Source organism: Lycium barbarum, chromosome 10 (assembly GCF_019175385.1).
Source record: "Lycium barbarum isolate Lr01 chromosome 10, ASM1917538v2, whole genome shotgun sequence".
In the NCBI taxonomy this organism is placed as follows: domain Eukaryota; kingdom Viridiplantae; phylum Streptophyta; class Magnoliopsida; order Solanales; family Solanaceae; genus Lycium; species Lycium barbarum.
The window spans coordinates 1,370,359-1,387,217 of NC_083346.1; the positions used below are offsets into that span (position 1 = coordinate 1,370,359).

Genomic DNA, 16,859 nt, shown 5'->3' on the forward strand with positions numbered 1-16,859 from the left:
TATTAACCCGACCCAATTTGCCCCGCTGATTTTTTCCTTATTTCTTCTTCCCCACTTCTCCTATTTTTACCTAGAAGTTAATATTTTATTTAAGGCGATGCAAATAGCTAACCGAGCACTTTTTTCCGAATACCATTCTTTTTTGACAGTGGCTAGATAGAAAATGTATCGTATAAACTGTCATATCATATAAAGTGGGACCTAAGGTAGCTATTTTAATACTAATTTTATTGAGCCATCCTTAGCTGATCCAAACTAATTTTTCTTTTGTTATATACTTTCTTCTTCAGTCACTCTACCACTCTTAAACCCTAGCATTCCAAAACGCCTGTCTTCTCACACACACAACAATGGAAGATGTATGTGAAGGCAAAGATTTCTCATTCCCAAATCAAGAAGAAACAATCCTTAAAAGGTGGGAACAAGTTAAAGCCTTCGAAACACAGCTCAAAAAAACTGAAAACCAACCCGAATACATTTTCTACGATGGGCCACCATTTGCAACAGGTTTACCACATTATGGCCATATATTAGCTGGTACAATTAAAGATATTGTGACCCGATATCAATCAATGACGGGTCATCATGTGACCCGAAGATTTGGTTGGGATTGTCATGGATTACCAGTTGAACATGAGATTGATGAGAAACTTGGGATTAAAACTAAACAACAAGTGTTTGATATGGGTATTGATAAGTATAATGAGGAATGTAGAGCTATTGTTACTAGGTATGTTGGTGAATGGGAGAAGACTGTTGTGAGAATGGGGAGATGGATTGATTTTAAGAATGGGTATAAAACTATGGATTTGGGGTTTATGGAAAGTGTTTGGTGGGTTTTTGCTCAGTTGTTTCAAAAAGGTCTTGTTTATAGAGGCTTCAAGGTTTGCCCCTTTTTTTTTTTTTTTTCTTACACCTTGTTTGGATGGTTATTAGGCATGGTTTGGTAATATATCGTATTATATTGTACTGTGTTGTATTGTATTGTATTGTATCGTACTGTATTGTTTGGACTTTGGAAAAAACATTTCATTGAGCATTATAGGGCTATCAGCACAACCTTTGTGCTGAAAAAAGGTTACCTCAATTAATCCACATGTCAGCGTGCTTAAACACATATAGGTGCTGGATATATTTGTCCACCATGATTGGAGCAGATGGGCTCAGATCAGTGTAGTTGGGTTTGAAGGTAACAGTAGAGTAGCTGGGTGAAAGAAACAGTACTGTAGTTGTTTCAGAAGGGCCGTTATAAGAGTTTCAAGATTTGTCCTTCTTCTTGCTTGAACTTGTAGTATAGTTCAATATGATGCTTGATTAGAAATTAATATGCTTATTGTTTTGTTTTAAAAAATGTTCATCGAGTATTTATATGGCTATCAGCACAGCGTTTTTGCTGAGAAAAAGGTTATCACTGTCGTTGGGTTTGAAAGAAACAATAGTTTAGCTGGGTTAAAGAAGCAGTAGTGTAGTTGTTTCAGAATGGTCTTGTTTATAAAGGTTTCAAGGTTTGTCCTTTTTTCTTATTCTTGAACTTGTTATATAATCCAAGCTAATGCTTAATTATATAGTAGTATGCCTTTTAGTTTGTTTCAAAAAATAGTTGATTGAGTATTATATGGCTATCAGCACAGCCTTTCTGCTGAAAAAAAGAAGGTTATCTCAATTAATCCACCAGCCAGCATGCTTCATATGTGTGGCGGATAAATATGTCCAAATGATTGGAGAAGATATGCTCAGATTAATGTAGCTGGGTGAAAGAAACAGTAGTGTTTATAAGGGTTTCAAGGTTTATCCTTTTTCTTCTTTCTTTAACTTGTAGTATAATTCAATATGATGATTGATTAGAAAGTAGTATGCTTTTTAGAAAATTCTTAAAGAAAACGATTCATTGAGTATTAAATGGCTATCAGCACAGCCTTTGTTCTGAAAACACATAATACTATAACCTTTCTAATGAAAAAGGTTACCTCAATTAATCCTTCAGCCAGCATGCTTAAGCTCATACGGGTGCCGGATACAGTAGTGTAGTTGGGTTTGAAAGAAACAGTAGTGCAATTCAGGATGAGGCTTGATCTATTATCTCTTTTTTTTTTTTTTTTTTAAACAAGAAAATCTAAAAAGAGCAATCTTTTGAGTAATATATGGCTGTCAGCATAGCCGTTGTGCAAAAAAATTGTAATACTGACAATTGAATATCCGGATTTGAGGAAAACGTCTTTTTCCGCTATGGCGTCCGCCTGTCCGGGCTTGTTTGTGCTACCTCGATCAATCCACCAGCCAGCATGCTTAAACTCATACGGGCATCGGATGAATTTTGCCACCAATATCGGAGCAGATGGGCTCCACAGTGTCTCAGCGTGGTTGGATTTAAAAGAAACTTGACTCTTTTCCTGATTTTTGTTTTTGCAGGTTATGCCTTATAGTACTGGTTTGAAGACTCCATTATCCAATTTTGAAGCTAATTCTAATTACAAGGTCTGCAATCAGAATCATTTAGCAGTGCACAAAATGCAATTTTTCTCCTTGTTCTGGTGACGTTGCAGCAAGAAGTTAAAAAAGTTATTTTCCTTTTTGGGTCTGATGCAGGAAGTAAGTGACCCTGAAATCATGGCTTCCTTCCCTATAGTTGATGATCCTGAGGGTGCATCCTTTGTTGCTTGGACTACAACTCCTTGGACCCTTCCAAGTAATCTTGCTCTTTGTGTCAACGCCAATTTTGTATACGTCAAGGTTAGTCCCTTAGTAAAACTTCTGGTTTGAAATTTGAGTGAATTGTTGCTTTGATTGGATTATAATACTTTCGGAGTCTGAAGGGCTTGTTGTTACTTTAACTTATTAGTGCTTCAAATGCGGTTAGTTTTGTTGTTATAAAGTCAAAGGTCTTCAGTTTTTGTTAACTGGGTATGTTGTTGGATTTAACTTATTTGTGGGTATGTTGTTGTTGTTCCTGCTCTGCTACATTTAATCAGTTGTATATGTAATAACAGTCATTTAATTGGATGGAAATACTTACTTTAATCTAAGCTTGTTAATGTTGATTTGATAATACGATCAGGTTCGCAATAAATTCAACGGGAAAATTTATGTGGTGGCAGAATCTCGATTGGCCGAGCTACCAGTTGAGAAGGCGAAAAAGGTCACCCCAGATGGACCTGCTGCTGCCACTCAAGTTCCAAATTCTAAGACAAAGCCTTCTGGTGGTAAATCACAGAATGTGGAAACTTATGAGGTGGTGGATAAATTCCCTGGGTCGTCCCTTGTGGGGAAGAAGTGAGCTATTTTTCTTCTTGAACTTTGTCAACTGATATGCTGCACAAAGTTTTGTTCTTGTTGTCCGAAATATGGTATCTAGTATCTTGATCGCAAGTTGATGGAAGTGATCCTTTCATCTTTACGTTCTAATGTGAGGTTCACTTGATTTACATGTCTTCTTCTGCCTTGTATGCTGATTCATATTTGACCGACTCATATGCTGCACATTGCAAATAGAAGCCGTTCATTGGTAATTGTTTTAGTTTCTTTTGTTTTGTTTTCATGAACATGTTTAATGACTTTACCAGCTATGACTTCAATTATTCGAACAAGCCCCCTGAAAGGTCAATCTTTGATGCTTGCCAACACGTTGAATTTTGACTCTATGGATGTATTTGCTTCTTATCATTTGAGTAAGAATGTAACCTAGCAGGTGTGACTTCACACCTCTCTGCCTCCTCTTATAGAGAGTCTTCTATGGGTGTGATCCCAAGTTTTTTCTTTTGTTTTTTTGCTGGTAATGTTGGAAATGCCTAATTAGGAAATAGCCTTAACCTAAAGAATGAAAACAAAAGAAATATCTGAAGAGAGCAGATTGTCAGAAACAACGGATGTCGTCAAATGAAGCCTTAACCTGTTTCTTAGAAGATGCAAAATCGCATGCTTGCCCCCTCCCACTGGGGACCCCCGCAACCATCTCTCTATTTTGGTGGTTGGATGGGTCTGATGGTGATTGATTGATTGGTGGTTAGTTGGTCTGCTAAGTATAAACTTTGGGGAATGGCAGATTTCACTTAATTTAAGCTAGAAAGGTAGAGGCAAGAAAGCAGAAAAGACAGCAGCAGTGGAAGTGCTTATAGACGTTGCATGTATCCTAGTTCACCCGAAGGTTCTCTTTGGCCTTCTTGGACCTAAGTGCCGGTCTTTATGTGACTTGAACCATATAGCTGTGAAAATTTTGGATATTCTGTTTTACGTGGACCTCTTATCTTGACCCAGTGTGTTCTTTTGTATTTTGAGCACCAACATTGTCTATCATGTGGCCATTTGGTTGTATGGTGATTTATTGCTTCCTGCAATTAAGGTTTTTCCTTCTTTCTTTTGCATGAGACACTATTAATTTGGTCAGTGGTGAACGTAACTTTTAGTGCCAGTACTGACTTTCAAGATTAACTTATAGGTATCTTATCCTTATCAAGAAAGCTTGACATATAGATATTCAATGCAGGTATATTCCACTATTTGATTACTTCAAGGATTTTTCCGACTCAGCATTTAGAGTCGTCGCAGATGATTATGTGACTTCTGATAGTGGTACTGGAATTGTTCATTGCGCTCCTGCCTTTGGTGAGGACGATTATCGTGTTTGTATTGAAAACCGCATAATCAATAAGGTTTGAAAACTATGAAACTTCAAAGTATCTTTACAATCAATTCTATCCTCCTGTAATAGAAAACATGTTTCATTGTCTGTATCTGTATATATGCTCTGGAACTTATATGCTTTGTTATTAGCTTTTTGCTTTGTACTACGTTCCTACAAGTGTTAGGACCTGCACGAGTTTATCACTGATTCACGTCTACTTTCCGATGCAATATCTGACTTGTCATCACCTTTTCTTCCTGGGAGAATGTACTGGAATAACGTCTCGGGGGCTTGTGAAAATATTAGAGCTCATTGTGCTTGTTCACTTCGACCTTTTGGTGCTCTCTCGTCTCGTACCCCTTTCCATAACCACTTAGTATCTAGATTTTCATGGTTCTCTTGCCGATGGAACTACATTTTGGAATTTTTCTTTTTTTTTTCTTTGCAAATTAAGTGTCATATTTTGTAACTGCTAGCCATTTTCCTAAATGTCTGACTAAATCAGCATTTATTTATTTGTTGTTTTTATGATATTGTTACCTTGAGTTCTTTCGACAATTATTTCATTAGGAGTTTGCCATTTTAATACTCCAACTAAATTGACTCTTTTGCTTTCTGTAGGGGGAGAGCCTGATTGTGGCAGTAGATGAAAATGGCTGCTTTACTGATAGAATTACTGACTTCAGAAATAAATATGTTAAGGAGGCAGATAATGATATCACTCAAGCATTGAAGGCAAGAGACTCTAGTACTTTTTTTTTTTTTTGGTACTATAATGTACACGTCTTTAATTGCTACAAAAACTGGGGTGAGATTATAACAATAATTCTGAATAAAATCGGCTGAAAACGCCCATCAAAGAGAATATGGTTTACCATAAACCTTGTAGGTAGCTTGTCGTTGATCTGAGTGAGGAATTGTGTTTGTTTATGGTTTTATATATGTATGGTCGTTTATTTAGTTATGGTCAACATCCATGCTTAAGCTACTTTTGTTCGTTCAGGATAAAGGAAGGCTTGTCAAATCTGGAAAATTTATGCATTCTTACCCTTTCTGCTGGAGATCTGACACACCTCTGATTTACAGAGCAGTTCCTAGCTGGTAACATACTTCAGATCATTCCATGCATCACTCACTGTTTCTATCGTTTATTTTTCTGTTGTGTTATGATGCAATATTTATCTAGTCTTCTGAGATTATGATTTTTCTGTTGTGTTATTATGCAGTATTGCAGAACCGTAACCCGGATTTTAGCCGAATAAAATAGAAATGCATCCTTTTTTCATTAGATTATGATCCACATACAAACCCATGTCCAAAAGTTGTTGAGTACCTTCCTCTTATAGCGGTATTATTGTTAGTAATCTTTTATTTATAAATCTCCTTTTATAGAACATCATCCAAAATTTTTATCAGGTGCACAGTTCCTTTTCAACTGTAATGTAGGATATCCTAGAAGGTTTGCCTATTCTTCATGAGTAAAAGTTCTCTATTATAATGTTTTGACCGCCATTGAATGTTGGTGGTAGCAGCTCAACTTTTCCTATAAGTTGATTGTGGTAGCTTATCCGAACTTTGGTCCTTGGCGAAGTACTGAACCATCCTACCTCTGCTCAGGAGGTTACCATTAAGGAAAAAGGTAACATAACTGAATTGGTTTTCCTTCTACTTGTCAAAAAAAAAAAAACAATTTAGTTATGCTAAAAAATCCAAGCATAATTTTCACACGTTGAGAATAAAGCTGGTAGTCATGTTTAGCAGTTACTTGCATCTAGAGTTTTTTAAGCTGCGTCATAATGAATCGGTATTTATAAACCATAGGTTTTAACTGTGTTTAATTTTGTATAAAGAGGCAAATTGATCTGGTAACCAGGGGTCAATTATGGTGCTTCATAGGGTAGTAAAAGAGGGAAATATCACTTTCAAACTTCGCCTTTTAGATGGAAAAGAGGATGTTGTAACAAAAAATACATAGTTTCTCATATTGCGATCGTTCTGCTTGCAATGCAAGTGAGAGAACAGGGGAAGTTACTTTTTTAGATTATTGGAAGGATCATCAGACAAAAGACGGATAGCCTAGCGGAAATGGATTTCCAACTCGAATGCTAAGGCTGGATGTTTCAGTCACCAAGGGAGCAAGTTGGAAAAGAGCCACTGGTCAGCCCCTGGAGTGTTTACCATATATATGATAAAATTGACTGGAAGGACCATCACGGTTCAAGCACCAAATTTATGCTCTCCCATCTATATATTATATTGAGCTCTCTTGTCAGATTTGTGTATTTCTGAGTTCTTTTTAATGTCGTTCCTCTTTCTTGAATTGCTGGCTTGCTTTTCCATGATTTGCTGGGTTGCCTTTCTAGTTTCATGGCAATTGAAGTTCATTAATTTTACTAGCAACTGACATTGCATATTGAACTTTGACAAGTATTTTCTTTTAATGTTCTTTTTGCTTTTTATAATGCTTATTTCTCTTTTTGATGACCAATAATATTTATCTTCTCTTACGCTGTCATGCATCTATTGACCTCTGTATTAATATTTTTTTCGGGTCGTATTGTTGGTTTATGTATGTCCAGGTTTGTCATGGTGGAAAAGATTAAGGATCAATTGCTAGAGAACAATAAGCAAACTTACTGGGTTCCTGATTTTGTGAAGGTTACTATTTTCTTTCAGCGTTTATCTTTTTTTGTAGGCTCATAATTGATAAAGTATTATGTTCACTTGAAATTTGTTTTGCTGATTTTTGCTTTGTTACACTGGTTTGTGTTGGTTCCACTCCATGTATTGTCAGACATTATTCATTGTTTACTCCTTTTTGGTCTCCCCTGTTTTTAATTTGTTTTAGGTGTTACTGGTGTTTACTACAAAATACTTACTGATTAAAGCTCCCCACAGAACAATTTCGGTCTCCCTGTTTTTGATTTGTTTTAGGTGTTACTGGTGTTTACTACAAAATACTTACTGATTAAAGCTCCCCACAGATCAATCTTCATATGAAATTAGACCTTTAGGGATATACACATGTTTCGTAAGTAGTGATATATCAGAAAAATCAATTTTACAAAAGGGGAGTTGGGGATAAAGGAAGGCAGATCGGGCTAGTGCCCTAATAGGAACACCCAATGCATGCTTTACTTGGATTTTTGTCTAGTACATCCTAGAATTTTTTTGTTTTAGCATCTTGGATTTGGTGGCTTGTTTATTGTTCTTTTGGTGTATATGCCATTCTGCCTAGATATTTAAATTAGTTCTGTAGATTTTTCTTGAATTTAATTCAAATTTTAACACACAAGTTTTCCTGGGTTTATGCTCTGTGGCACTGTCGGTAAAGCATTTCTTACCGCACCTCCACATTTTAAATACAGAGTATAAATTTTTAAATGCCGAATTCGGTAGTCCAACGTGATGCAGTACTACACTGGTGAGCCTGTTATTTTGTCAGTAATATTCTACCTTAGTAGAGATATTTGCTATCGTCCACTTTTGTTGAAGCTAAGTTACTTTTCCGGTTTGAGTTCTGTGACTTAGGTTTCATGTACTTCTATTGAAGCTTTACAGAATATGAATGCTAACTGACTATCGTTTTCATCAACAGATCATGATTGTTGGAGTTTTATAAATTGTCTTTACAGAACCCAATAATTCATCCTAATCTTCATTTTACTTTGTGTTCTTTATTACAGGAAAAACGCTTCCACAATTGGTTAGAAAATGCAAGAGACTGGGCTGTTAGCCGGAGTAGGTTCTGGGGTACTCCTCTTCCTGTGTGGGTTAGTGAGGATGGTGAGGAGATAGTTGTTATGGACTCCATTGACAAACTGGAAAAGCTCTCTGGTGCTAAGGTTTTTCCTTCGTTCCGACATTGTAATACCTGTTTTACTTTCACCATTCTATGTTGATGACCGTCTTATACTTCTCTATCTTTTTTTTTGAAGTAGCCTCTTATTGAAATTTACTTCCTTTAAGGGGAATAAACAAGAAATTTACTGCTTATTTCATATTTTATCATCTTTCTCTGAGGATTCATTCTCTGATGTTGATATTTTTCATAAGCTCTTGCATGTGACTGAGTTTTGTTTTAAGTTGAATTTTTCTTTTGAGTTTCCAGCTTTCTTCATTTGTAGTACATCTGAATAAATTTTACATTGGTGTTTCCAGGTTTTTTTATTTAAAATAATTTTATGTTTGCTGGTTTTCTGCATGTTTCTTACGCTTTCTCTATTTTTTGCTATGCCTTGTTTACTTCTGTATTGTCTTTTTCAAACTGCCTTGTTATGTGTTACTGGAGCTGAGGGTCTTTCGGAAACAGCCTCTATCTCCACGAGGTAGGGGTAAGGTCTGCCTACACTCTACCCTCCCCCGACCCCACCTGTGGGAATACACTGGGTATGTTGTTGTTGGTTTTCTGCATGTTTTATAAGACATTATGGTGCATCAGACAGCTAAGAAAAAGGCCTATGTATATCATATGGAAACAAGGTATCTATAATCGGAAGGAACACAAATGAAGCAGGGAAGTAAATCAAAAAGAATATCTGCAAAGAGATGAAACCATCCTTCCCAAAGAATAGAGTATCTAATGCAAAAACTAACTAGAAACCTCGTCCTTTAAAAATGTTTAGTTTATATATACCTAGACCTCGTAAAGTACCTGTGTTGTAGAATACTCATTTTACGTTCAAACTTAAAATACGATAAAACAGCTTTGAAAGGCTTTAAGAGCTGGTAGAAAATCGTATCCTACAATGTAGAAACTTCAGTTTTTATGCACATGTTTGTGTTTCTGGTTAGTTTTCCGAGCAACATTGTTCTCTCCAGTAATCCTCTTGCTGAGTTACTTGCTGTCTTTAAGTTTTTTTGGAAGACAAGTCTCAAGTTCTATTTATATCGGGACAATTAACTTCAACGGCTTTCCTCTTGCTCAATTTGCAGGTGACGGACTTGCATCGTCACAACATTGATCACATTACCATCCCATCGAGTCGGGGGCCTGAATTTGGCGTTCTTCGACGTGTGGAGGATGTAAGACCAGTTAACATGTCATTTAACAGTAGGCTGCCACAGCATTGATATTACATTTATCAAACAAAAGTATATCCGACAGATATATTTTCATGTTATTTGCTTTATTTTAAAGAGGCTGGATGAATTTGCTAACTAATGTCTTTTTTTTTTTTTTCCCTTATTTTTCTTATGGGTTAAGTACAGGACTTCACATATTTGGCTATCGAGTTAGGAAGAAAAAATTAGTTAGGAAAACATTTTAAGAGTCCATTTAAATTTACCTTATCAAAAAAAAAAAACAGTCCATTTAAATTTATTGTAAGACTTTTAATGGTGATTTTGTCTGCTGAAATGTTGATTCTCGTGTTAAACCTCTGGAATATTTGATATTGAATTGGATAAGATCATAAATGTTGATAGCCTTTTGCTGCCGGTATTGTCTACATTCTCACGGTGTTATATGTTCAATCTTTGAGAAATTTTAGTTGTCATTGGGTAGTGAGGAGAGCAGTAATGAATACATACTTGAAACAAATAGGTTTCTGCCTGTTGAGGGATGATATGTGCATTGTTCCACTTTTGTAAATCCAAAATCTATTCTTAGGAACTAATACATTAAAATGTTTTGCAAGCTGAGATTCAATTTTACTAGCTCTCAATTATTTTACCTATATAGCTGAAGTGCTTGTTTAGGCACTCCAGGACTAATGGTTCAACAAAATCTCCACATTTAACCCCATCTCTTTTTGAACTTTTATAATAAGCTTGTACCTTCCAATCCTTTCTTTCAATTTTGTCTTCTGCTTTTTGACAGAACTATTTGTTACACTAATCCAGGTATTTGATTGCTGGTTTGAGAGTGGCTCAATGCCTTATGCTTATATCCACTATCCTTTTGAGAATGTTGAACTCTTCGAGAACAATTTCCCGGGTCATTTTGTGGCAGAAGGTCTCGATCAAACTCGTGGATGGTATGTTGTGATATTCTGATTATGTTCTCTATATTCTGATATTCTGATTGTGATCTCTGTGAGCTTAGTTCTTTTCATGTATTCCAAGTCAGAGAAGATCCAAAATTCAAAAAGTGGAATCTATAAGGTTCTTATGTATTGCAGGTTCTACACCCTTATGGTCCTTTCTACTGCCCTTTTTGGGAAACCTGCTTTTAGAAACCTCATTTGTAATGGTCTTGTCCTGGCTGAGGATGGGAAGAAGATGAGTAAACGATTAAAGAACTATCCTCAACCATCAGAAGTTATCAATGATTATGGAGCTGTAAGTTGCCAATCATGAGCTTCTTCGTTTACTCAATTGTTGCATGAAGTGCTCTGCGCTTCTGATTGATGGGTTGTTGGCAAATGACTATAACTAATGTTTGTTGTGCAGGATGCATTGCGTTTATACCTGATAAACTCTCCCGTTGTCCGTGCTGAACCTCTGCGATTCAAGAAAGAAGGAGTTTTTGCTGTGGTAAGTGTATCCTTTATATATGCTGGCACTCCATCTCTATGATTTCAATCAGTTCTTTTAATAGCTATTTTGAAAAAGCTTTTAGTTTTCTCCTAATTTGGAAGATGATTACATGAATGCAGGTGAAAGATGTTTTCTTGCCATGGTACAATGCATATAGGTTCCTTGTTCAGAATGCAAAGAGGCTTGAGGTTGATGGGTTTGAACCATTCATTCCTACCGACCAGAAAACTTTGCAGAGTTCTTCGAATGTCCTGGACCAATGGATAAATTCTGCAACTCAGAGCTTAGTGCATTTTGTCCGGCAGGAAATGGATGCTTATAGATTGTACACGGTTAGTTTTCCAATCTTGTCGAATGCCAAATCTAACCTCATTTGCTCAACCATTTCCAGGCAGTTTACTGAACATCTATAATTATCTTGAAACTGGATTCCTACAAATGTTTGTGTTAAATCCTTGTTTTGATGTTTGAACAAGAATATCCATATGCTTTTATTTCATTGCCTAGACGTCTCTCAGATTTTTCTATGGTTAAAGCTGGAGACGCGGCAAATAGGCACACATTGTCCCTTTGTCTAAGTTTTTGGATATAAGAGATGTGTGATCCGCAAGTTCACGTCTATGGTTAAAGATGGAAAAGCAGATTGGTGTTCACATGGTCTCTTTGTCGAAGTGTGGTTATAGGAAAAAATTATAATTTGCAATTAGCATCCATGCTGATGGTTTGTCTATCCTTCGTCTTGGCAGGTGGTTCCGTATCTCCTAAAATTTCTTGATAATTTAACTAATATCTATGTGCGGTTCAATCGGAAAAGGCTAAAAGGCCGTACTGGTGAGGAAGACTGCAGAATTGCTCTTTCAACTCTTTACCATGTAAGCTGCCATCTCTTACTGTTATAATAGATTTTGAAGTCACGTGTTAGCATACTATGATTGTGTGGTTTTGGGCTCTGTGTTTGATGCAATCCAAAGATTCAACTCTTGCTATTCCTTGTTTAGTTTCTTATTGCGGCCGATAGGAGTAGCATAACATAGTCTTATGGAAGAAATATGTGATGGACGAGATTCATATGTTATGGTACTTGTTGCTTTTCATATGAATACACTTGAATCCCACCCCAAGTGCACGAAGTAGCTTATTTCTTTTGTTGTGCCTGCTTTAGTAATTACATCCCGCTGTGAGTTGTAGTTCTTCTGCTTGTGACTTTCTAACACAGTAGGTCCTCAATTTGATAGGTGCTTCTGACTGCATGTAAAGCTATGGCACCATTAACTCCTTTTTTCACTGAGGTTCTGTACCAAAATTTGCGGAAAGCTTGCGATGGATCAGAGGAGAGCATTCACTATTGCAGCTATCCTGAAGTGGAAGGGAAGGTACATATGATTTCCTATCTTACCTATTCTTGCCGCTCTTCAAATATGATGTGCAGAATTTTGCAATCTTCTCTGCCTTATGTTTATTTCATGCATGTTTGAAATCATTTCAGAGGTGGGAGCGCATTGAGCAGAGTGTTAGTAGGATGATGACACTTATTGACCTTGCACGAAATATTCGTGAGCGTCACAACAAACCTCTTAAAACTCCGCTCAGGTTGAGCCTCTGCACTTTTCTCTTTCCCGAACAACAGATCAAATAGCAATAGTTCATGTTGGTTTGGTCTTCTTTCAGGGAAATGGTGGTTGTACATCCAGATTCAGAATTCCTTGATGACATCACGGGCAAACTAAGAGAGGTATGAGATAGTTTTAGCTTTTTCAGGCATTCCATTCTGATGCCTTTAAACTGTTAATTAAATACTATTCTATTATAATTGGTAATCTTAACGAAATGGGTAAGGCTATTTTCTTGTGGTTGTATAATGATGTTCATTTTTATTTTTGTCTCTTTTACCTTTTCTTTTCTGTATTATGTCATCTTATTAATTTTTAGTGGTTGGTTGCTCTTGTGATTGCAGTATGTGCTCGAGGAGCTAAACATTAAATCTTTGGTCCCATGCAATGACACATTGAAGTATGCTTCTTTGCGTGCAGAGCCAGATTTCAGGTGATCTAAATGTCATGTGCCAAGCTTGGCGTCATTTATTGCTCTCTGAATTAACTCGTAAACTGGTCGCCTTGCCTCAGTGTGTTAGGAAAAAGGCTGGGAAAGTCGATGGGAGTTGTTGCCAAGGAGGTTAAGGCCATGTCAACAGAAGATATTATTGCTTTTGAGAAAGCGGGAGAAATTACTATTGCTTCACACACTTTGAAGCTTACTGATATCAAGGTGAGTATATTTACTTGCTTCTTTAAATTCCTCATATTTGTTGGTCGCTACCCGAGAAAGAGTAAAACAGTTCTGTCATGGGTTCTCTTTCATTGGCTATATTGAACTCTGGGGACAAAGGGTAGAATATGCCAGTTGCCCAGTTGCCTGTCAGGACTGGAAATGAAGGAAAAAGTAGATGAAGAAGCAAAGGTTTCCTCAAATTTATGCTGGCCCTATTTAGTAATTGCAAGTTGAGCCCCAAAAGTGCTGTCAGTTTGTGAATATCTGTCTTTTTTTGGCTTGAAGAGGACTACATAAATTGCTGAAAAAGAAAATTAATGGGGAAAGTTGGGGGGAGAAAAGGAATTGCATGCGTAGAGAATCCTCTTGCTATTATAGCTAAGTCAAACCTCTTGAAGTAGGAATTTGTTTCTTGTCTTCAGAATTAGTTTGGATTATACTTTGGCAGAGAAATGGAATTTGGATGTACAACAGACAAGTACAAATATTAATTTGAAGCAGGAGTTTAGGTTTTGAAAAAAGATTTTATTTTGCTCATCTTAATATTCAAAATTCTCGTGAAGGGTTTAATTGCTTATTATGCACCTCTTGCACTGGATCAGAATTGAACTATTATTATTATTATTGCATTACTCAATCTTTAATGTACGTGTAGATTGTTCGGGGTTTCAAGCGTCCTGATAATAGGAAAGAGGATGAAATGGACGCGGCAGGGGACGGTGAGCATCTCCCCCTTCACAAGTTTAAGTATTTAAGCTTCATCTGATTTCTTATAGTTTTATTTCATTCTTTGCACATACAGGTGATGTTTTAGTGATACTGGATTTGCGTACTGATGATTCACTCTTTGTGGCTGGACTGGCTCGGGAGGTATTCTTGGAACTCATTCTCAATGTGATTAATTGCAGATATCGTCGACTTTTTATTTGTGTTTTGATTGGTTACTGTTGTGTTGGGAGATTCCTGATGAATGGCTTTGATGCTGAACTCTGCTTGCAGGTTGTGAATAGGATCCAGAAACTGAGAAAGAAAGCCGCTCTTGAACCCACGGACATGGTAGAGGTCTTCTTCAAGTCTTTGGATGATGATAAAAAAGTCTCTGAGCAGATTTTGGAGTCTCAGGTATCTTTTGCAGTCCACAGTATTACTTGAAGTTTTCTATTTTATTAGGCACCTGGCTCTGTGAAATTTGCCTTTCTAGGTAGAGACAGAGAAATAGAGAATTGCCCCAGGGATCCTCCAAGTCTTGGGTTTACGGAATGTATACTTTGGGTGGCAAGTACCCCTCCAAGTCCTAAAATGAGCATTGTTTAAGGAAGGGAAGTACTTTGTTTTTTTAAGGTTGAAAGGGTTATTGTCCGGAGAGCAAAGTTCAAGGCGGATGACAATCATCGATCTTGGAGACCGAGAGGGGATATTGTCACTTCTGCCAAAAAAAAAAATCATGTACCTCAATTTTCTTCGGAGGCGGTTTCTGTTGACTTTTTATCTGATTATGAAGCGTCGGGTTTCCCTCTTAAGTATTGGGCTTAGTCAGCCATATCCTATATTTCCATTTGTTTTCGCCCACAAATTCCTAATGCTACCTTTACTTTTTATCTTAGTTCCCCTTTCTTCGTTCAACTTTTTTAATAAATAATTTGGCGTTACAGGAATCATATATTAAAGACGCCATTGGATCTCCTTTGCTGCCTGCTGAAAAAATCCCATCACATGCCGTAAGTTCTGAACCCTCTTCCTCTTTGTGTTATTAGGTCTTCAAGAGTTCTGTCGGAGTCTAGCATTTGTTGCGTGTATTGATATTCAGAGCTGGTTTCTTACTTGAATACATTTCTTACGATTAGAATGAAAAATTGTCGCTTATAAAGTATTACTACCGTTGTTTCTTGTTACACCGGTTAACAAGTTCTGTAACTTGCAGATAACTATTGATGAAGAGAGTTTTCATGGAATCTCTGGCTTGTCCTTTGTGATCACGTTAGCAAGACCAAGTCTAGCGTTTAATTCAGATGCCATTGCTGCTCTATATGGAGGTCGACTTTGAGATTCTCGTTTCAGAAAATTTGGTCATTCCGAGGTGGTTTTCTGTTTCTAAATCATCTTCATCTTGCAGGAAACACACAGTATTCTCAAGGCTTACAAACTTACTTGCTGATGAGGGATCATCATAAATTGAAATCAGAGTTTCAACAAGGAAAGGGCAAGGTTTGTACCACAAAACTTTCATAATGCTGAATTATGTGAGCTGTGACCATCTCATCTAAGAGCTTAGATGATCAAAAAAATTTAACTTGGTATCGACTCTTAATTACTCCCTCTGTTGCATTTTATGTAATGGTATTTGACTGGGCATATAGTTTAAAAATTAAAGAAGACTTTTGAAACTTGTGGTCTAAAACAACATACCCAATATATTCCCACAAGTGGGGTCTAAAACTTGTTGTCTAAAACAAGCCATAAATATTTGTGCATCTATAAATCATTTCATTAAGGGTAAAATGAGATGTTTAAACTCAAATCTCAAATTATTATTAAATATAAAAAGGTCTCATTCTTTCTTTCGCGGACTGGACAAGAAGGAAAGGGTGTCAAGTAGATTGGGACAGGATGGAGAACTTGATTAGATTATGTCTCGATAAGCCTCATGTATGCGCCTAAATCTTTTTTAATTGGCCAAATAGTTGGATTTTTTTTTCTTTCCATTTTTTTTTTTTGGTTGTTCTGGGTAGCGGTGAGATTTCAACTCATGACATCTTGTCTGTGCTGATACTATGTTGAACCGTGAAACTTTTAGATGAGATGGTCGCACACTTCAACACATAAATCTTCTAGAGTTCCCGCATTTTACATAGCTACAATATGATTCTTTACATTCCCCTTATTGTGACCTTGCAGATAAGGGTCAAGTGCATTGAGAACCAGCCTCCAGTTGAGGTGGTACTGGGAAAACATGTCTTCTTGAGTGTTGGAGATCATTTCTTGAACTGCAAATCACAGTGACAGTAGACCAATACCCTGCCAATATAATTATTTTCACAAGAGAGATTTAAGTTATAGTTCTCCCCAATTTTTAGAAATTGTGTATTTGTACCTTTGCCGGCACATTTTTATTGTAATCGGTCTATATTGTAATTGTCATATGGGAATTTTTGCCTGGGAGTGATATATACGTGAATAGCAATTTTGATTAATCAAGTGTCCTCTGGTTGGCGTTATTAACTATAATATTTATAAGCTTTTCATATGAAGTAAATTGTTCTATCGGAAAACATTGTCTGTAATTACACCATTTTTATAATGGTTGTCACATAGATCGTATCTTAAACCAATTTGCAGAAACAGACCATGTAAAGTGCATAACGTTTCTTGCAAAAATAAGTAATAAATAAAGGTTTGAATTTGCACCTGTACAATTTAAAATTGCTAAAGAAAATTCACCCGTTAAATTTTGGTCAATTTATACTCTTAACGTTAGAAAATCCTTTTGTAATTT

The 16,859-nt window shown here is 36.6% G+C and overlaps 1 protein-coding gene across 1 annotated transcript; it reads left to right on the forward strand.

Moving 5' to 3' along the window:
• The first annotated feature begins 233 nt into the window (after nucleotides 1-233).
• On the forward strand, nucleotides 234-16,557 carry LOC132616093 (isoleucine--tRNA ligase, cytoplasmic). Its single transcript, XM_060330683.1, has 27 exons — nucleotides 234-884; nucleotides 2,410-2,475; nucleotides 2,587-2,730; nucleotides 3,056-3,270; nucleotides 4,481-4,646; nucleotides 5,240-5,353; nucleotides 5,622-5,719; nucleotides 7,198-7,276; nucleotides 8,305-8,463; nucleotides 9,554-9,643; nucleotides 10,463-10,596; nucleotides 10,741-10,900; nucleotides 11,012-11,095; nucleotides 11,218-11,430; nucleotides 11,845-11,970; nucleotides 12,334-12,471; nucleotides 12,585-12,688; nucleotides 12,767-12,830; nucleotides 13,053-13,141; nucleotides 13,222-13,363; nucleotides 14,022-14,085; nucleotides 14,169-14,236; nucleotides 14,366-14,488; nucleotides 15,019-15,084; nucleotides 15,288-15,399; nucleotides 15,480-15,571; nucleotides 16,262-16,557. Exons 1-27 carry the CDS (start codon nucleotides 351-353, stop codon nucleotides 16,364-16,366), a joined length of 3,549 nt encoding a protein of 1,182 aa, XP_060186666.1. The 5' UTR covers nucleotides 234-350; the 3' UTR covers nucleotides 16,367-16,557.
• The last annotated feature ends 302 nt before the right edge of the window (nucleotides 16,558-16,859 follow it).

Bases quoted from the DNA above. Each gene is read 5' to 3' on its own strand.
- LOC132616093 (XM_060330683.1), top strand. From the start codon at position 351: ATGGAAGATGTATGTGAAGGCAAAGATTTCTCATTCCCAAATCAAGAA. The intron at 885-2,409 runs GTTTGCCCCTTT...TTGTTTTTGCAG, and splicing joins TTGTTTATAGAGGCTTCAAG to GTTATGCCTTATAGTACTGG. The intron at 7,277-8,304 runs GTTACTATTTTC...TCTTTATTACAG, and splicing joins GGGTTCCTGATTTTGTGAAG to GAAAAACGCTTCCACAATTG.